The 22,868-nt window shown below is 32.9% G+C and overlaps 1 protein-coding gene across 1 annotated transcript in view; it reads left to right on the forward strand.

The window, feature by feature from the left end:
• The window catches only part of Ralgapa1 (Ral GTPase activating protein catalytic subunit alpha 1), a 234,592-nt gene that overhangs the window by 194,990 nt on the left and 16,734 nt on the right, over positions 1-22,868 (forward strand). Inside the window, exons 37-38 of the mRNA XM_048798440.1 lie at positions 3,510-3,668; positions 5,363-5,490. Of these exons, the coding sequence (XP_048654397.1) occupies positions 3,510-3,668; positions 5,363-5,490 (287 nt within the window). The remainder of the gene's footprint in view (positions 1-3,509; positions 3,669-5,362; positions 5,491-22,868) is intronic.

Genomic DNA, 22,868 nt, shown 5'->3' on the forward strand with positions numbered 1-22,868 from the left:
TTGCTTAAAAAAACTTTGTAAGAAAAAAAGATTTATGGATTTGACTTGACTAGAATTTGATTTAAGCAATGTTATTAAGATATAAAAAAATTAATAATTTAGTGACCAGAACAACAAACAGTTCCAATATTGGTTTGCTATATTAGATATTATATTCTGTTACAGATGATACAGTTTAATAGAAACATCAATAAATTGAGGCAATACACACAATGGTAAATATTTTATAAATTATAAGAAGAGGAATTAAGGGCACTTAATAACCTGGAAAAGGAAAGTGAGATATTAATCTTCAAATATCTTAAAAGATAATATATAAAATACAAATTGGATTTGTTTTGTAAGGCTCATTCAGAAGAACTAGCTTCAGGAGTGTGGATTTGACTTTGGTATAAATATTCGAGCAGAGGCAAGGTATGTACTTCTCAGAGGTATTGCAGTGAATTCCTACATTGTGTGGGAAATGATACCTTTAAGATCTCTTCCAGTGTTAACATTCCATAATGTGTCCAGGACTTTAATTTTATACATGTTGAACTTTATTTTGCTACTTTATCATCATAAATTAATAATGATAATCTGTAGGCTATGTTATATACCATTGTTTGAATCAGCTTTTTCATTTCTGTAACTAAAGGACCTGACAAGAACAATTAGAGGAGGAAAAGTTTATTTGAGGGCTCCTGGTTTCAGAGGTCTTAGTCATAGAAGGCCAGCTCTCCATTCCTTGGGGGCTCAGGGTGAGGCAGAACATCATAGCAGAGGAGTGGTGGAGGAAAGTGGCTCAGGACATTGCACCAAGAAGCAGAGAGAGAGAGAGAGAGAGAGAGAGTGCTCTGCTCAACAAGGACCAAATATATACCCTAAAGGCACAGCCACAGGGACCCACTTCTTCCAGTCACATTCTACCTTGCCTAGAGTTACCAACCAGTTAATCCCTGACAGTGGATTAATGCACTTATTAGGTTTAGGCTCTGATAACCCAATCATTTCACCTCTATAAACTTCTTGCATTGTCTTACACATGAGCTTTTGGGGGACACTCCCTATCTAAACCATAGCAACCATGAATTCCAAAACAGCTTCAATGGCAGTAGAAGTCAATCTGGAAGAGTAATTTGTTTGCCAGTCTTGTTAACAGACCTTTCCAATATATGGAATTTTTGTACTGTATTTCAGAAATGAATTGGCATCTGAGTCCAAAACATGTAGATAGGAACTTCTTTCAGAATTTTGAGAATGTACCTGCTGACTATACATAGGGAACACAGTCTTTTAGGTCCATAAGAGATAAGAAATAAATGTAGAATCATATGCAAAGTATGTCAAATGCACATATATCTGAAGTTTCTGTTAACTTTTTAAAAAATATATTTTAACGCATTTTTAACCTTTATTTATTCATTTATTTTTATGTGGTGCTGAGGATCAAACCCACACATGCTAGGCAAGTGTTCTACCACTGTGCCACAACCCCAGCCTTCTGTTAACTTTTAATCACTAAAAATCCATTCATTTAGTAGTCTTTCAAAAATTCCCAAGATACTTAGTAGTGATTGGCAATTCCTTAGTTTGTTTAATTGTTGTACAACATATTTTAAAGACATAAAAAAGTGAAAACATTTTTTATGTTTTCCTCATGACAGCCCAAAATAATTGCTTTTTTTAGCATTTGAATGTAAACAATAAGGATTTTTATGAACCTTTTCCCTTAAAATGTTTGAACATGTTTTGAATGACTTTGTTATGCACGTGGTTCTATGCCAAAAATCTTTATTAAAACATCTTGGCAAAATTATGTGTTCTTTTCCATTGAACTTCTTCTATAACAGACTTAATATTATGTGGAAGATATTTGAAGACAAACTATAGCTATAATATAAAAGTACAGTTGCCCCTTTCTCTTGGTTCTTTAGATAAGTGGGCACTAGAAATTATAGGTAGTTTTGGCAAGAGTTCAAAGGTTAATGTAGCAGATAAATAAAAGGAATTTTCTGTAAATTGAGACCTGCATTATTTCAGTTGTCTTGTCTTTCCTAACCTAACTCATTTAATTTTAAAAAGTAAATACTTAAATTCTTCCTGACAGTGTGCTCAGCTTTTACTATCGTTTATTACTTCAATTATACTTGATATCACTTAGAACAATCTGCCATTTAGAAATCTCAGTATAGCCTGGAGCTTAGTATTAGATCTGGCTGCTATTGTAACATGTACAGCATATGACATTAATGTATCAAAATTAGATTGGATCATCCCTCCTGGTTAAATTTATTTCACATTTCTTTTGTATTCAGTTAACATAAACCTATTAGGGAAGCTGACACATGGGGATGGCTGTATAGGAAGGATATTTTTAAAGTATTTTGATTAAAAAATGAAATTATAGAGCCATGGCTTTTCTGAGTTGTGTAATCCTTTTTTTTTTTTTCTTTTAAAAAAATGTCACAAAGTCCACATCCCATATTTATATCATTCCAGTTATGTTATATACAGGCATAAAGGGGTAACTACAAGATTAAGGAGTTAACTCCAGGGTTAAGGAGTGACAGAAGAGAGCCTTTCAGTAATTGAACTTAACTCCTGTCTTTAAGTCACATATTGTTTTTTTGCTTACCCTATGCCCTTAATCAAAAATAAATGACACATTTTTTAAATAGAAATTTCTTATACATTAGCATAAAAACTATCCCTAGTTTTGTCTTCAAACTTTCCCACCTTTAATGTGACTAGAATATCGCAAAGTAAACTGAAAGTGGACTCAAATGTATTAAGTGGCAGAATCAATAAATGTACTAGAATAATAAAATTTATGTTTTACAGTAAGAATAAAATTCAAGAATCATAGGCATTAAGTTAATTTTTTTAATAATTTACAAGAAATCCAGCTTTGGATGCTTTATTTTGATGCAGTTTTAATTATAACATTAACTCAGATTGCCAGAAACACCTTTGTAACCATTACAGGTATCTAAATAACATTTTAAAGGCCTAATAACTCTCAAGATAGTTTCATAGACAAAGAAAACCTGGAAATTTGTTAAACCACACTTTGTGTTACTCAATAAGTGATCATCCAATTCATGAATTATCTATTTCTTTTATTTCTCTTCCTGTTGCCTCCTTCAGGCCACTTTACCACTCATTAGCACTTCCAGAGAGTGGTCAGAAAAAGAAGAATCTCAAATCAGTCACTCTTGTAAACAATCTTTAAAAGTTTGGTAGTAAAGAATTGGTGCAGTTGCTAGTTAAGAAAAATTGACTATATGTGAATCTTTTTAAGTTCTCTCTGCTTCTTATTGACTGTGTGCAGTTAAGATTGACTTCTGCAGTGTTTCACACTGTCTTTAAGTGTGTTTCATATGTTGTGAAAATGACCAAATGAAATTTAATCATTTTTTATTTATTTACATTTTCTCCTTTTTATAGTATGTTGTTGTTACTAACTATATGACTATACTCAAAGAGCTTTTTATAAGGCACTATAAATTATTTTCTTGGTTTTCCAGTTGAGACATTTAGGAAATGATGAAGTGCACATTGTTTGGTCAGAGCATACCAGAGACTACAGGAGAGGAATTATTCCTACAGAATTTGGCGATGTTCTTATTATAATATATCCAATGAAAAATCACATGTTCAGTATCCAGATAATGAAAAAGCCAGAGGTAAGAACTCCTTTGCTCCCATTTTTAATACTAGATTTTGAGTTCTGTATGGATTTGTGAATTCTTTCCATCTTATAGAAGAAAAATTAGACCAGGCATCAAATTGTGGAAATGCAACCCAGTCTCTGATAGCAGAGTAGATTATCTTAAACCTGGTACAGAAGGAAATAAAACAGGATAAATAACAAGAAACTGCTCAAATGGGAGATGGCTCAATAGTGTCAGGGTGAAAGTTTCTGAATACTAATCTCATTAAAGGACCTATCTTTCATTAAAAGAACGATCATTGGGAGGTCAAGGCAGGAGGATGGTGAATTCAAAGTCAGCCTCAGCAATTTAGCAAAACCCTGAGCAATTTAGGAATACCCCTGTCTGTAAATAAAATATAAAAAGGGACTGGGGATGAGTCTCAGTGTTTTAAGTGCCCTTGGGTTCAATCCCCCAAACCCCCCCCCAAAAATGATCATTTCCTAAAAGACTCAGAAGTAAACCCTCCCTTTAGAACGAGAATATGTGATTCCTATATTTTTATTTTATATGCTTATTAAAATTTTGTGAATATTTAGTCATGTTGCTTAATAAATGAGGACACTACACATTTAAAAATAATAAAATAAAAATAAAAAGCCTACTTCTGTAACCTTTCCTACAGTTGAATGTCTTTTGTATTACAGCATAGGGTTAAAATGGCTATTACAAAAGTATTTCAAGATCAGAGAAGTTTGCTATTATTTTGTTGCATTTCTTTCTTTCTTTTTTTAAGCTTAACTTTTTTAGTAGAAAACTTACTCTTTGATAATTGATCAAGAATCTTCAGAATTCCTTAGATTGGGTTAAGCTTTTCATGTGTGAATTTTGCTGATGGCCAGTTTTTTTAAAAGTTTTTATAAACCAGAGGTCAACATGCCATGGCCCACAGCCTGACTTTGTACAACCCACAAGCTAAGAATTATTTTTTTACATTTTTCTTTTTAAAATTTTTTTGACAAATAAGACAGTTTGTGGCCACAAAGCCTAAAATCCTCACTATGCCTTCCACAGCTTATTTCCATGCCTTCAGCTACCTTTTGTGCCATCAATATTCATATAAAATAATGTGTGTTGGTAGAGGAGCAATGCTGGGGATTGAACCCAGCTAGGCAGACACTCTAGCACTAAGCTATACCCCCAGGCCTACCTAAATAGAATAACTTTTGAAATTGTCATTCCCCTGTTGAAAATGGCATTTAATTTCAAAACACAGATTTTTTTTTTTCCTAATATACCAAGGTAAAGTATTTTAGGTTCTGTAGTAAAGGTAGTCTCTCACAAAAGTATGAAAGACTTCCTGACTATAAAGATATATATCTTTCCTGTGTTTGCTCAGTGAGGAATAGGAATTTACTTCTAGCATTAGGTTTCTATATATAATTGAAACTACAAAATTTTGAAAATTGGCAGGATACATAAATTATTTAGTTGGTTACATGAAGCACATGGCTGTTTTGCATAGACACCCTGTAGAACATTGGCATTTTTTGTTTATGGTCTAGGATAAGTGATCCAGCATGGAAAATAATTTAATTGAACAGATTTTTTTACTCAAGGAAGAACTAAAGAAGCAGAAACACTTTTGAATGCAAAATGTTCTTGATTGCTCTTGTTTATAGTCTTTCTACAATTTAAATATAAAATTGTTTTCATTTCTTTATTAGGTTCCCTTCTTTGGTCCACTTTTTGATGGTGCTATTGTGAATGGGAAGGTTCTACCCATTATGGTTCGAGCAACAGCTATAAATGCAAGCCGTGCTCTGAAATCACTGATTCCTTTGTATCAAAACTTGTATCCTTTTTAAACAATATGGTTTCTACTCTAATGTATGTCTGCTTTTCCAAGGTAAATATTTCTGTTTGAAGACCGTTGGGTTAGTTTCTGTTTATTGATAAACCAATGGTGGAGTTCCTCCCCATTGATTTGAGTAGTTATGATATATGAGTGATGTATTTTCTTTTATATAATTTTAATCAGTACTAATCTTTTGGTTAATTAATGAGAGTTGCATTATTTGTGGACATTCTGTTGCTCTGAAGATGCAGAAATAATCAAAAGTCACTGCAAAGAACTCAGTCTTATTGGGGAAACATACTGTTTTCAACATACATGCAATATGTATACTAACAAGGGGCCCCCACTCAGCTGGAGGGGATAGTGTTATCAGGAAACACTTCTGACGAATGTGAGGATTAAACCAATCTTGAGGGACAAATAAGAGTTAATCAGATTGATGAGATTAAGAGCTTTCCTAATAGAACAATATAAACAGAGACATGGAAGTATGAGAGGACATGCAGTAATTAAGACTGTAGTTTCTGGAGCCAGATTATACTCAAATTCTGGCTTTTCTTAAACTGTGTTTTCTATAACATCTCTGGGCCTCAATTACTTATCTGTAAAATAAGAATAATTGTAATAGCTAGCACCTGTTGTTACAAGAACTAATAATGACTCATACGTAAAGCTCTTAAGATAGTGCCAAGTATACAGCACATAGAAAGTTTTCAACTATTCTCTGATGGTCTTTTATAAAATGAATTTGTGTTTTTCATATACTTTTTTCAATATGATTAACACTATTTCATTATTACTGTTCTTTAACACAATAAGCTATAAATATTAGGATTTAAAAGGAAGGCTTTTAAAAATATGTTTCATTCCACATGACATAGATATAACTTGGTAATCTGCCACAAATATTTTTCTTTTGATGAAAATCTACTTAAGAACTCTGATTCCTACTTAATTTCTCATATATTCTGACACTGAAATAAAATTACAAATGGATTATTGTATGTTAAATTGATAAAGCTTAATGATGTTTTGGGGCTGGGGTTGTGGCTCAGCAGTATAGCACTTGCTTAGCACATGTGAGGCACTGGATTCGATCCTCAGCACCTCATGAAAATAAATAAATAAAATAAAGGTATTGTGTCTATCTACAACTAAAAATTTTTTTAAAAGCTTAATGATATTTATATAACATTTTTTATTTGTAACATTTATATCTTCACTTACTTTAAATTAAAAATATGTTAAGTTTTTGAGCGAGTCATTTTAGTGAAATGATAATTCAGGAGATTTACATTATTAAAAATATAATTTGGAGTGTGTGCCTATAGTCCCAGATGCTTGGAAGGTTGTGTGAGCCCACAAGTTTGAGACCAGCCTGGGCCACATAGCATGATCCTGTCTCAAAAAATGACACTAGGAGGAGTCTACTAAATGGAGATGTATAAATTGGAAAGAATTTTTTTTATTTTTTACATAGTATTTTTAAATTAGTGCTTTATAAATATACATAAAGGTGAAATTTACTGTGGTGTATTCATATATGTACATGGGATAGTTTGGTCAATTTCATTCCAGTTTCTTCCATTTCCCATCCCTCTCCTTTCCCCTCAAACCACCCCCCCCCACACACACACACACACACTTTCTGTACTCCAATGATCTCCCTTCTATTTTCATGGAATTCCCTTCCCTTACCCTCCCCCCTTCTTATTATTATTTTGGTCTTTGGTCTAGGTTTTGGATATGAGAGCAAGCATTCAACCCTTGACTTTCTGAGTCTGGCTTATTCCACTTAGCATAATGTTCTCTAGTTATATCCATTTGCCAGCAAATGCTAGAATTTCATTCTTTTTTATGGCTGAGTAAAACTCCATTGTGTATATATACCACATTTTCTTTATCCATTCATCTGTTAACAGGCATTTTGGCTGGTTACATAACTTGGCTATTGTGAATTGTACTACTATGAACACTGATGTGGCTATATAACTAAAGTATGCTGATTTTGGTTCCTTTGGGTAAATACCAAGGAATGGGATAGCTGGGTCATAGAGTGGTTCCATTACTCATTTTTTGAGGAATCTCCATACTTGGGGTCCCACCAACAATTTGAGTGTACCTTTTTCCCCACATTCCTTGCCAGCCAGCATTTTTCTTGATAATTGGCATTATGATTGGGGTGAAATGAAATTGATTTGCATTTTTGTCCATCATTTGTATTTCCTCTTTTGAAAAATGTCTGTTTAGTTCTTCTGCCCATTTATTAATTGGGTTATTTGGTCTTTTATGTTAAGTTTTTGAGTTCTTTATATATTCTGGATTTTAATCCCCTGGGAGTGGGTAGCAGTGATATTCTCCCATTCTGTAGTCTCTCTCTTCATACTCTTTGTTTCCTTTGCTGTGCAAAAGCTTTTTAATTTGATGCCATCCCACTTACTGATTCTTCATTTTATTTTTTACACTTTAGGAGTCTTGTTAAGGAAGACAGTGCCTGTGCCAGTATGTTGGAATGTTGAGCCTATATTTTCTTCTAGCAGTTGCTAATTTCTGGTTCAGTTCTTAGGTCTTTGATCCACTTGGAATTGACTTGTGCAGGGTAAGAAGAGGATTTGGTATCATTTTATATATTTTTTTTCACACACACACACACACACATATATGTGTGTGTGTGTGTGTGTGTGTATATATATATATATAAAGTTGTAGTTGGACACAATACGTTTATTTATTTATTTTTATTTTTATGTGGTGCTGAGGATTGGACTCAGTGCCTTGCATATATGCTAGGTGAGAGCTCTACCACTGAGCCACAACCCCAGCCCATTAGTGTCAATCTTCTACATATGGATATATAATTTGAAAAGAAATTTCAGTGGGCAAGTTCAGTAAGTGATTAGTGTAAACATGGAGAAAGTATTTATTAATGTATTCATTCATTCATTTATTTATTTTCGTGCCAGGGATTGAGGGGCACTCAACCACTGAGCCACATCCCCCAGCTCTGTTTTTGTATTTTATTTAGAGACAGGGTCTCATGGAGTTGCTTAGCACCTCACTATTGCTGAGGCAACCCTCCTGTCTCAGCTTCCTGAGCTGCTGGGATTACAGATGTGCGCCACAGCGCCCTTAGTTTCTAAATCTCTTCTCTTTGTACAGTGTGTTGGTTGTTGTGAATTGTTTTGAAAAGTATGCAAGTTGCTTATTGTTTTGAAGCAATTAGGAGAATCTATTCAAGAAGACCATTCAGAGTTTTTGTAAAGCCAGCTGAGTGTACCCAGTAATCAGGGTTATTTGCATTACCTTCGGAGCCTGGAATCTTGAAAGTCATTTCATCAGATGTGATTAATTCATCAAACTCATAGTTTCCCATTTTTAAAGTCTACATACCATATGATTTCTTAGGAAAATCAGGGGCCAAGGTAACTCAGTGGTAGAGCACTTGCCTGGCAAATATGAGTTCCTGAGTTCAATCCCTAACACCTTAAAAAAAAGTGGGGTGGGGCAGCTCCACTCCCAAGATACAGTATCTTATTCTTTTGTACAAAACAAGATACTTAAGTAACCAATTCTCCCCTTCCTCATCTACCTTTTCTAAATTTCTCTTCTGATTTTCATCTCATTGTAATTCTTTCATAAAAGCTTTGAAGTAAAAAAAAAACCAATAAAAAAAAAGCTTTGAAGTCTTAAATCTGTTTATTGGAGCATATTTTTCAGTTTATTATCTCCTGTATATCTCTAGAAAGGTAGCTAATCTTACATGAAATATACAGTTACCCATAAAATAATTTTATCCACATAGCTTCACCAAAGATGTCTTTGTGACCTTTACCTCTTTCATAGTTCACCTAATCCTGTTGTTCACCCTGAGGTTTAGTGTCCTCCACAATTTCACTTTCTCAGTTGAAAGTAGAGCACAGAGGTGGATGTGAAGGAGTTTGCATTTTCCTTTACACACACACACATACACACGCCTTAAATTTTTTTGGAAAGTAGCAAAATTAGATTAGATTGAAATGCAAAACTCTATTTACCTCTTGTGTCATAAAACAAGAAATCCATTTATTGAGCAAACAAATTTTTGACCTGAAATACAAACAACGTTTAAGATGCACACTTCTCCAAGACGTTAAAAAATACAAAATCAACAATGTTGGGAATATAACTTAAATTTTTTTTAAAATCAACTTCACATTCTTCTGTTCAGATTTTCATGTAATACTAGAGGTGCAAAAGTTGGATTTGCAGTTGTAAATAATGATTTTTAACTTGACCTCTGTCTTGCGGTCTTGTTCATGTTACAGAATCTTTTATTGTTTTTTGCATTGCTGGGGGTAGAACCCATGGCCTGACCATGCTAGGTAAGCTCTCTACCACTGACCCACTCTGCCAGCCCAAGTTATAGAATCTTTGAATCTCACTTTCTTCATCTGTAAAAATATACTAATGCCCGTCTAAGAATTGTGAAGATTACATAAGATAAATGACTTTGGATGTGCTTAGTAAATATAGTAAGTTGCATTAGTTTGACCAATGATGAATTCTGTTATATGTAAAAATTACAGTCAATATAACATAATCCACCCAATACCAAGGTTACCTGATTATGTTTCTATGTTTGGTTGGTTAGTAGATTGATTTATTGGATTATCAGACCTACTTCATGACATGCTTAATAGTTAATCATGTTGAGACATTAATAGATACCATGTTGGAGAAAATTCTAGGATGAAGAGAGACAATTGCAAATGAAAATAGAAAACATAAACAGTGTATTTTAGCAGCAAATCTGAATAGTTCCTACCAGAAAAATTGTGTGTGGAACACTTTAGAGTGAAAACATTAAACCAGATTAAACAAATTTTTCTTTACATAGAAGCTTGAATTTAGAAGCTATAGGAAATTGTTTTCCAAAACTGTTTTTTTTAAATATTTTTAATTGTAGATGGACACAATATCTTTATTCTATTTATTTATTTTTATGTGGTGCTGAGGATTGAACCCAGTGCCCCACATGTACTAGGCAAGTGCTCTACCATTGAGCCACAACCCCAGCCCTCCAGTGCTGTTTTGCATGAAGTTAACCATCGTATCCATCGGTTCCATGTTCTAAAATTCAACTAACTAGAAACTATTTGAAAGAAAATTGAGACTTTTTCTTGTCATTATTCCCTAAATAATATAATTATGACAGCTATTTACATAGCATTTACATTTGTAGAGGTATTATTATAAGTAGTGTAGAGATAATTTGAAGGATACACAGGAAAATTGCCTTGGTTATATGAGTATACTACACCATTTTATATTAGACTTGCACATCTATAGATTTTTGGTATTCATGGGGGTACTGAAAAAGAACCCATAGATAATCAAGGGACAACTATATATAGTTATAAATACTCTTTCCTTTGTTAATTGGAAGAACATAACAATTCTCTCATAAAGATGCACAAAATTCTGTATTAATTCTAAATGTTGGGGACAATGACTTCCTTACAGATAGATTTCTTATTTTATAAATGAAAGTATGTATAATAACTTACAACCATATACATGTACTTTAAGATGTTAAAATGTAGGAATATCTTTTAAATTTAAATAATAAATACTGATTTCCAAAATATAATGTGTGGAATTTAAAAATGTATGTTTTTGACAAATTCAAATTTGCTTTCATTGAAAACAAAATTATGCATTCTAAAATAGATCAATGCACTTAACATGAATTACAACAGTAATTGATATAGTAGTAGGCTTTGAAAATCACTACAGTTAATACTTTAATTCCCATAAAAGAAATGAAGGGGTAAAAACAATGTAATAAACAATTATATTTGGATAATTGTACTACTGGGTCAGTTATTTTATGCCCAGTAAAAGTACCCACTAAGATTCCATAGCATAAATTGTGCTATTTATAATCATTAAATATAGTTTAAATTTTACCCTAGGAACATCTTCTGTAACTATGAATCTAATGTTGTTCGCTAAATGAGGACAATATTGATTGTCATATGCTGCCCAAATCGATCGTGCTGGCAGCCAGAATTACAGTAATCTGTCAGTATTGATGACTGTCTTTCAAGCTTTGAAACCTCTCCTTACTTCACTTGTCATTTCTTGCCGTACTTGTACTTGAAAAGCATTTTCATGCAACCTCTAATTTTGTCAGGTACTTTTTTTTTTTTAAGCTCAATTTATTGGTTTACTCATGCAATTAGAATTGAATTGAAACCCTAGGGAGGAAGACCAGGCAGATTCTAGGTAACCATTGGACCAGAGGGATATTTCAGGTTTGATCTTAGCCACCATTTCTTAGTTACCTAGAAAGAATGTTGGGGCGGGGGAGTGGGGGTTATTGTTGATTTATTTTTGCAGTGAGAACAACTCTAAAGCATTAATTTCATGGCCTTTGCCATTGTAACTCTATTCTATTCCTTAAATAAAAATTTTAAAGCAGTTATTTGTTTTGATCCTGAAGACATTTTGACTGACTTCTAAATGTACGTATGTTAAATATGATGCCATTGTGTACATACTGTTTCTTTTTTAAAGTGAGATTTACATGTAAAAATTTTCAGAATTTACAGTATATAATTCCATTGTATTAGTATTTAGCATTCTTAGAGAAATAGAATCAATCCCTCCCCCGATGATACTGAAATCTGCCGCTAGTCAAGTACCTTATATTTAATGGTATAATATTTGCGTAGAAATACATACATCCTCCTGCATGCTTTAAATCATCTCTAGATTACTTTATAATATCCAGTATGTAAATGCTATGTAAATGGTTGTTATTTTGTATTGTTTAGGGAGTAATGACAAGAAAAAATTCTGTACTTGTTGAGTAGAGACACAATTTTTTTTTTATCCAAAGTTGCTTGAATATACAGATTTTTAAAAAATCTTCAGATCCAGGTAGTAGAGATAATGAGAAAGAAAGAAGGAACTGGCTTTCACATTTGCAGGGCTTATCAAGTCTGAAAACTGTAGAGACCCAGGGAAGAGCTGATGTTGCTGTCTCAGTCTGAAAGTATCTGGAAATAGGATTTCTTCCTTTCTCAAGTGACCTCTGTCTCTTAAAAGCCTTTGACCAGATGAGGCCTACCTGCTTTATGGAAGGTAATCAGCTTTACTCAAAGTCTAATGATTTAAATAGTAATCACACCCCAAAAAAAAAAAAAAAAAAAAAAGTCACAGTTACAGTAACATCCGGAGAGGTGTTTAACCAAAAACTAGTTTCCATGACCCAGCCACATTGGCCGATAAAATTAACCAATATGTCCTGTTTCTTTTCTTCTTTCTTATTGCAGAATTCAATTTGAGAAAAGTACATAAATCATAAATGTACTATGATGAATAATTACAGTTAACTACCACCACTTCAAGAAATATAACTGTACTGTTTTTCTTCTTTCAAAAATATCTATTGATCATTTACACAGTAGTAGTAAAGATTTTGAGGTTAATGCAGAAAACAATCAGATGGTCCTCTTGTACTTATAAAGGAATAGAGAATAATATGTATGTTAGTAATTATTATGCAAGATAAAATGAAAGTATTATAGTAGAATAATAGATGATATGAGAGTTCCAAGGAAGAATAAATTAGTTTGGAATAAGAAGATCAGGAAAGAATATACAGAAAATTTGGGTCTCAAAGAACGGGGTTTGAGCAGATAGAATACAACATATCTATTATGTTCTTATAATTTACAACTTAGAGCTTTGTGTGGGTATCTATACATATAATATTCTGAAATATACAGTATGAGGGATATTACCCAATTAAATGATATGTTTAAAGAAATACTTTATACCTCGATTTAATATTCTTTCCTCCCATAGTCAGTATTATTTGATTTCTTCTAATCTATTTAGATTGACTTTTTCTTAAATGCCAGAATTGGGTTTCTGCTTAACTTTATCAGACAAATTACAAGAAGTCAATGATCATTCTTCAATTAGTCATAGTTTGTTATCCCTGCAGTTCTACTCAAATGTAAAGAACCTGTTGCAGAAGTATGAGAGCCAAAACTAAATGAAATGCGATTGATTGGCTCCGCTAATGTGGTTGCCTTTCATTATGATAGGACATTATAAAACTCTTAAGGGGGCCCATCAATATTGCTGTCATTTTATGTTAGCAGAAAATCAGTTTCTTAAGAAGCTACATAATTTTATGTATCTACTGTCTTTTATAGATCATTTTCTCAGAAGATTACATCAATAAGTATGAACTATCCTTAATTTAATCAGTAAAGAGAGGATAATAATAGTACCAAACTCAGGATTTGTGTAAGGATTAAGCGAAATTATCTACATGAAGCACTAAGCAGCCTGTTCATCATGTGTAGCAGCAGCTTAGCAAATAGCAGCTACATGGTGGTTGATATTATTAACCTTTATATTGACACTGGAAATATACTAAAACACAAACCTAAGTATACTGAAAGATTAACGATGGTTGTTGAACATTTATTGAAATAGGTCTACATTTGTTGACTACCTGCAAGTAATTCTTTTTATCTTACCCACCACAAACCTCATTTCTGTCAGTATAGTTTTGTCAAATATACTGGCACTCCTCCCTAACTTCACCCCTCTTTGCAATCATCCCCATCACACTGACACCCAGGATACTCTATAATGTGTCTAGCTAAACCATGTTTATTTTCTAAGAATACCCTTCTCTTTCAAGCCCATATTTTTACTCTAAGAGTACCCCACCTCTACCTAATTATACTCATTCTTAATGACCTAATCCCTTACTTATTGCTCACATTACCTCAAACATTTTTGTTATAGTAATTACCATGTATGTGCACATATTAACATTTGTCTTACCCCCCTTGTTTCACTGACTTCCAGCACAGTCCCTGCCCTAAGAGTGAATGAATTCTTAACTCTTCATTTTTTTTCTCTTAAACAGAAAATTTGCTACCCATTTACCAGTATATATTAAAAGTTCACTTGTATTTTTATGTTCTATGTTTTTTAAATATTTTTATATGTTGATGAACCTTTATTGTATTAATTTACTTATGTGTGGTGCTGAGAATAGAACCTAGTGCCTCACACATGCTAGGCAAGCACTCTACCACTGAGCCACAATCCTAGCCCCATGTTCTATGTTTTTGAAGCTTATGATTAGTATAGATTCTGTTAAGAACAAAAAATCCCATTTTTTTTGTATTAACTTATAATTTTGGTTCAAATTAAACTACACTACAACTCGTAAGAGCTCACTGAGTAGTAAGAAGAGAGAACCTAGGACAAGAAGAAATTGCCTCTGACATAGGAATAAGCCAGAATGGTACACACCCAAGGATTTTATATTTTGACTGGTTTATCATTATATTTTTATTAGAGGATATTATTGTTTAATGAGGATAATTTTCAGAGACCAGTAGTCAGGGGAGGTAAGGGGACAAGCTGTCTGTTTGGGAGAAAACAGAACTAAAACACCTCTGTAGTGAAAGAAGTTGTCTCAGGTATCCCATCCAAGAAGGAGGCTGTGTATAGCAGTAGCCCTAAAGGTTCACACTACCTTTCTGTATGTCAGGGAAAGTGGTAGCCACAGGAGAGCAGTAGGGGACAGATATGAGAGTCTAGATGCTAGTGAGGTCTACGTTAGTGATTCCCATTAAGAATCTTGTGTTGTTTGTTCTTTATACATTCTAATTGGAAGTTTGAAACCTCACAGACAAATTGGTTAATTGTTAAATACTCCAATACGTATAATTATGGTTATTCATGCTTTAAAAGAAGGGAAGGTAATTCTTCATACAAAAGGTCTCTCCAGCTGAATTATCCAAGTTTTGAGATCTTTGAAATTTTTTGTGGTCTTTGAAATGCTTGCAGTCATTTTGCCATTAATATTAACTCATTGTAGTGGGACCTCTTCAGAGTAGACAACATTCTTTAAAAAAAAAAAAAAAAAGAGTAGACAACATTCTTACTTACCTAATTGGAACATCTGAGTCCACTGTGTTAAAGACATGAGTATTACTTGCAATGAATTGTTTGCTGTGTGTAAACATCCTGTTGGCCCGAATTTTGCTGCCAAGCCTTATAGTCTGCATATACAGAGAAATTATTTAAACAAGGGCCCTGGATATGTGCAGCAGTTCTGTGGTGACTAATATATTCTTTACTATCAGTTTTCATTTGTTCAGCTGTTCTTTCAATAAATGGCAGTTATGTGCCTATTGGGGTTTTGAGGGGCTTCCATAAAATCATTGTGGGAATATTTTTATTGCATGCCTTTCAAGGTGTTAGTTTTGGCCTAGCAAATCTAGACGATATCTTCAAAAAGATGCAGAAACAATTAGTGTAAATCTATCTGGCATGTCTAAAACTAACATTGTCTCTCAGTGTTCTCTAGACACAGTCTTTTCTAAGGTGTAACTAATATGGACTAGTAATAATTACTTATATTTAAATTGTGTGAGCTCACAAAAAAATGACTTCAGTGCATGGACAGATTCTATGAACATTTTTATAATTCTAGAGATATTTAAGTTTTTACCCTCTATCAAGAATTCTAGAGATATTTAAGTTTTTACCCTCTATCTATAATGCACTAATAATAACATTAATAACATTACCAAACAATTTTGGATCATTGATCTATTACCAGATATTGTCTACTTCCTGCATGGGAGGCACTGAGAAAAAAAGCTAGGAAAAGAAAGGAAGTCACTGCTTTCAAGAAGCTTACGGTCTGCTATGGAAAAAGAATCCTATGGATGGGTAAATGAAGTGCACACTGATGAGAGTCCAGTAATAGTAGTATATACAGAGTAGGGTGGTAAAATAATTAATTTTAAGTGGGAGAAGATGGGTAGGACAGGGAATTAGGAATGGCTTTACCAAAGAAGACTGCTCAACTAATTACTCCAAAAAGAAAAGGGACTTTTCAAGATAGGAAAAGTTAGTGAAGAGTTTTTCAGGGGTGGGAAATGGCCTGGAGGCATACAAGTATGACATGACTAAAAAAAGAAAAAAGTTTGTAGTGCTGGGTGACATAAAGCAAAAGAAAGAGTGGTGGCACATGAAGATCAAGAAGTAGGTCAGAACCATATTATGTAGTTAAACAAAGAAAAGCAATGTAAACGTGATTTGGTTTTTGTTTATTTTTTGTACCCAGGAATGCTTAATCACTGAGCCGCATCTCCAGTCCTTTTTTTTTTTTTTTTCTCATTTTGAAACAGGGTCTCACTAAGATGCTCAGGTCCTCATTGAGGCTGGCTTTGAACTTGCAATCCTCCTTCCTCAGCCTCCAAGCTGCTGGGATTATGAGCATACTTCACTGCATCTGCTGTAAATTTAAGGTTTTCTAATGCTACCAACAGTAATATGGCAGCCTGTGTCTAAGGTGACAGTTCCTTCTGCTTTTATGTACTTGTCACCTATTTAGTAGTAAAACAGTTATAGTTTGAACTTATCAGTTTTCATTTTTTACAGAAGACTTTCCAAACTGTTTGTTTATTCATTATTTTCAAAGTCTCTATTTTTTGTAATAATTATTTAAGCCATAAATGCCAGGCTAGGGAACATCAGTATTACTTTTTTCTTATTGAGGCTAAGAAGGTCTCTCGCTATTTACAAGTAATTGTCATCTTTAAAACAGCATTTGAGATTTTAAATTTCTTATGATAGACTCATGATACTCTTCTCATAGAACAGTCTTTTACGCTTTCCCTATAAAATGCTTTTCTACATGATTGTGCTTTTACACATTATTATACTTTAACACATTATTGATAAGTTGAGTGCTTTTATTCTTATAGTATTTTGACTTCATGGCAAAAAAAAAAAATAGCAAAGAAAAATCACTACCATCATCTTATCTGTTTTGTCAAATCCAGTGTGACAGTATGGTCTACTTATGCCAATCCAGACAGTTGGGTGATATCACAGTGTGCCAGAAGGAAGATAGAGAACTCCATCCGAGCCTGGGCAAACTATTCCCTAAAAGCAACCAAACTTGATATTTCTGCACTTCCGTTTTTAACTTCTCACCTATACTATACTAGGGATTTTTTTCCCCATTCATTAAAACCCTGTATTGTTCTATTAGTGATAAAGGTGCTGTGGTATGCTCACATTATTACTTACCATACCTACAATATAATATGCAAATTTTATTCTAGTGTTTGTCTAAATTCAAAAACAGCTGTAGATTCAGATGCTGTTAAGGGATTTCAGAGAGCAAAGAATAAAGGATGTAAAGCTCAAATTAGTCTTTCAACTTATTTTACATAGGAATTGAAGTGCTTTTAATTCATCCTTTTCATTTTACTATATAAGGGATTTTGATACTGAATTTTTAATAACTAAATAATGGAATTAAAACAAAATGATGGGTCACAAATCTCTCCATTTTCTTCTAACTGCTTTTCGTCTCAAACACTAAAATACAGCCTATTTAAATCTTAACTTTTGCTTGCCAAACCACTGTTACTGTCCATCTGTTCATGCCAATTGTAAAGAAGGTTCAGTTTTTAGTGAAGCTTTGCATTTCACATAAGGTATGTGAAGTGAAATTTCACAAGGGACATGATGGATCCTGATTCTTAGCGATAAACCTTTGGGGCCATCAGGGTTGGCATATGGTCCAGTATGATATGAAGGCTTGGGTTCCCTGGCTTCACTTCTTTGGCGTGAAGCTGATAAAACCTGGCTCTTGAGTATTATTTCACTGGACACCAATCATGGGCAGCAGGAACTGCCCATTTAACTCTCTGTGGGAAGGAAGCCCAGAGAGCATTCACAATAGTACCATTGTCAAGTTGCAAACTGCTCTGAACAGCTTGACAGCTAGGGAGGAGGGGAAGGGGTTGCTTTACTAATTGCTGTTCAGAAAAGAGAAGGAACAAAAACAGTTGTTGTAGAACTGATGTTTCTACATTTACTTTCTTGATAGGAGTGTTGACTTTTATTTAGCACATAGCTACCATCAAAAAGAAAGCAAATGAGTATATTTAAACAACCACCTGTAGTAATCACTTGTTAACATGCCATTACCTATTTTTAGCCCACAAGATTATAGCAGAGCAAATGTCAGTTTTGCTTTTTTTTATATTTTGATTAAAAATAATGTATTTTTTATATTCATAAAAATTTTAAAGAGGAGGAAGTAGATTAAAACCACCACAGTTCACAGAGCAAATAAGGTTATAAATTTGATTTAATTTCCTTTCCACTTTGTTTTTTAGAATTCCAAATAACATCTGAATACATATAAGCTATGTTAGTATAGAAATGTAAATTAGCTTTCTTTGTAACAGTTGCAAGTGCAAAAATAATCTACTAAAGATAAATTAGTTATCACATCTTAAGGTTAAATACTGTATTTATAATTTACATGAGTAGCTGATAATGATTTTAGTTTTGTATGGTTAGCTCATTGAATTGTTTCTAGTTCAAGTATTATTATAAATGTGAGAATTATTTCCTTTTTATGAAGTATTATGTAGCCTGATATTTGTATACACACTCTTAAATTCTCTCTCCTGTCCTTTCCATTTTCTTCTGGTCAGTTCTGTCAATGGTAGGTTGGTCATTCTGGTAAAAAAAAAAAAAAAAAAAAAAAACAACAAAACAACGATCATATATATATAGTAGATATTTTAGATATTGTATACAATATATTTTTATTAAAACTTATTTTCAATATCCAGGGATTCTGACTCCACAGTGTATTTCCACAGATGATTTTTTTTCCTGCTGATATTGGAATATCAGGGAGAGATATTTTAAATCTGTAAATTTTTTTTTATAAATGGGATGCTCTTGCCAAATTTGAAGAAAGTCAAATGCATGTTTTGTGAAATTAGTAAATCTATAAAATTTACTAGTATTCCATCTTCTCATATCTCCTTAAGTGATTTTAGCAAATGGGCACCAGTGCAGTATTTCAAAAACAGTAATTCATTGAATGCCCATTCTTCCTTTTACTGCAGAATAGATTATATTTAAGTCAAGATTAATGGATAGATTTTGATGTTAAAGTCCAGTGTCTAAGCCTATCATTCCCTGGGGGCATATAGTGCATTAGTTTAAGCCAATATAATGCTTATCATAGATTCTACGACACTGTCTTAAATGACAGTTTGCTGTACTTTATTACTACTTACTATGATAATAAAATCATTTTTGTATTCCCAATAATTATAGCATTTAAACAAAATCTTAATTAAATTAGTGCACATTTAGGTCGAGATATCACTTAAGTAATTGTACACTGTAAAATTTCACTTGTTTTTTTTTTTTCCCCTTTTTGCAGTCTTCTTCCAGTATTCAAGTTTAGTATTTAGTTCAAATATATACATTCATTTCCTCAACTTTAATCTACTGAATTTTTGCTCCCAAAAGAAACAAGTCCATATATCAGATAAGGTTATAAATTTGGCTTAATTTCCTTTTCTAGTATCTGCAATGTTTTTGAAACTCTTACTCATAACTAGTGATTTTGAAGTAGTTCTGCCTCTACTATGAAGGCCTTATTATACTAAACTAATAATAATATATTAAGTAGATACTATCAATAATAAGAATATACAATTTTAGGAGCTGGGGCTATGGCTCAGCAGTAGCGCACTTGCTTAGCATGTGTGAGGCACTGGGTTCAATTCTTAACACCACATATAAATAAATAAAGGTCTATCAACAACTAAAAAAAGAGCACAAAGTTTTAATTTCATTAAATTTAAATACAGACAAGTTAATTTTTCTTTTAGATGTTTTGCTTTGTACAACTTTCATGAAAGTGGAATCATGTTAGTACGTTTTGGAAACCACTGATGATTATTAGATTATTAAATGAGAAAAGATTTTCAGATCATTTGGGGTAGTTTTAAAAATTTAAGCCTATTTAAGGTTAATCTTTTTAAATGTATTTACATGAACTTTGGTAGAAATGGGCTTATCAACTTTTTACTTAATGTTTTCATTTAGTAATTGATTTATGAGCAATTATATATGGTACAAATTTTATTCAACTCCAGTTTTCAATAATAGGGCTATCCTCACACTGCCTTAGCACCTGTTATGGATTTTGAGTCATCTGGCAGCCCATGGGACTTAGATAAAGAAGTACCAGGTGTCCTGCCTGTCTCCTAATTGAGACGCAGTGAAAACAATATAGTCTTGGCAATATGGTTAAAAGGATGGATTAAAGCCCAGCTTTGTCTGCTCTGACAAATCACAGCTTTTCCTTCATGATGTAGATAGTATCAGCTACTAAAGAATTTCATTAATATAAGGCATCATAAAAACAGACAATTTGTCATAACCTGTTGCAGACTTTCAGAAGAATTTTTGTTAACATGATGTAAGTAAATAATACTACTACTCAGGTTCATACTGTTTGTTTAGGGAAATTTTAGTTTTATTGCATATGAACTAAACTATATGTTTCATGAAGAAATTAGCTCCAATAGGAAAAAAATGGAACATCCTTCCCCCTGCCAGATTATTAATTTACCAGAAGATTTTGTTTTGTGTAAGGTAAGCAATATAGTTTGCTTTCATCTTATAAATAAACAGTGCCTATTAGGTCATTGGACACTTAATTTCCCTGTATATTTCAGGGAAGTACACTGCTTCGCCACTGATAACAGCATGAGATCCTTGAAGTGTACTTGCAAAAGATATCTACTCATATATCTCAATAAAGTCTTATTTTTCATCATTTAAGACTGAGCAATGATATTGATTTACAATGCTTAAAGATATTTCAAAGTCTTTTAAAAGTAAAATGTTATCTGTGACTTTTTCACTTTATGACAAGGATTTTTTTTACTATAATAATAAAAGTATAATGAAATATAGTATAACAAAATAAAGACATTTTTCAAAACTTGCTCACCTTAGAATTTAAACAAATTTTCATTGTTTTGGTCATCATAATTAACATGCCTAATCTACTTCTGTTTCTATACACACACCTGGATCATTGAGATTGGATGTAGAAAGAGTGTTGGGCATTAATTAAAAGTCTAAGGTTCTAGTCCCAACTCTAGTCAGCAGCTTTGTTTTTCCAAGCAAATTTTTTTAATATTTATTTTTTAGTTGTAGTTGGACACAATACATTTATTTCACTTATTTATTTTTGTTTGGTGCTGAGGATCGAACCCAGGGTCTCGCACGTGCGGGGCGAAGGCTCTACCACTGAGCCACAACCCCCAAGCAAATTTTTGTACTCTTCCCCAAAGCAAGGCTTATTGCTAAATAATCGTTTTGGTGATTTGACTGTTTCCAGAAGGTAATGTTGGTGGATGTATCCTTACTCTAGTTCTGTCCTAAATATTCTCAATAAATGATGCTGCATTTTGCTATAATACCTCTCAAGATGGCCCTTTTATAAACCTAAACACAAATGATCCCCATTTTACAGTGGTTCAACTTAAGATATTTCAACTTTATTTGATGCAAAGCAATACATGTTTTAGTAAAAGCCATACTTTGAATTTTAATAGTTTCCTGGACTAGCAAAATGCCATAGATTGCTCGCTCATGATATTGGGCAGCTCCCAGACAGCCACCAAATAAGAGGGTAAGCAGCCCTGTGTTCTATAATGTACTGTGGTGCTAAGCTATGATATTCAGTAGTTTAAGTGTATTAAATGAATTTTTTACTTAGAATTTTTCAATTTACAATTGTTGCAACTCACAGTGGATTTATTGGGAGATAACACCATAAAATGTTGAGCATCTGTATTTAAACTTTTATTTTTCAGTTGTCTTTATTCTTAATGTACAGAGTATTTCCAGAAATCTGCCAAAAGTGAGCTAGAATGAACCTTCATTTGATTTTATCTATATATTTTTTTTCTCCTCCCTCATTGTCTCATACCATTGTAGAATTTATAAAAAGTTTTAAAATTTCTTTTAAAAAATGATCACAACTAGTGAGGGAAAATATTGGTTTCCATGCTGACTTATATAATGAGTTGTAATTACTTTTGACATTTATGGATTTTTGACTTTAACCAATTATTATAATATGTCTAAAGAAGTAATTAACAGTATACATTACATATTTATTCCTTGTGTTTTATTTTCTTTTTTATTATTAGTTATAAAAGGGTCAACAAGATCAAAGGGTAAGGTGAAACCAAACTCAAAAATAAGATAGCTTGATGGCTTGGGGTTGTGGCCTAGTGGTAGAGCACTCGCTTAGCAGGTTCAAGGCCCTGGGTTCAATCCTCAGCACCACATAAAAATAAAATAAAAGTATTTGTGTCCAGCTNAAGCAGGCTTCCAGAGCCCTCTGTGAAAAAAAAAAAAAAAAAAAAAAATGTTTTTTTAAAGAAGATAGCTTGAAATTGGCTGTGGAGTTTTCCTAGCCCCAGCACTAG

Source organism: Marmota marmota, unplaced genomic scaffold, assembly GCF_001458135.2.
Source record: "Marmota marmota marmota unplaced genomic scaffold, marMar, whole genome shotgun sequence".
NCBI classification, from domain to species: Eukaryota; Metazoa; Chordata; class Mammalia; order Rodentia; family Sciuridae; genus Marmota; species Marmota marmota.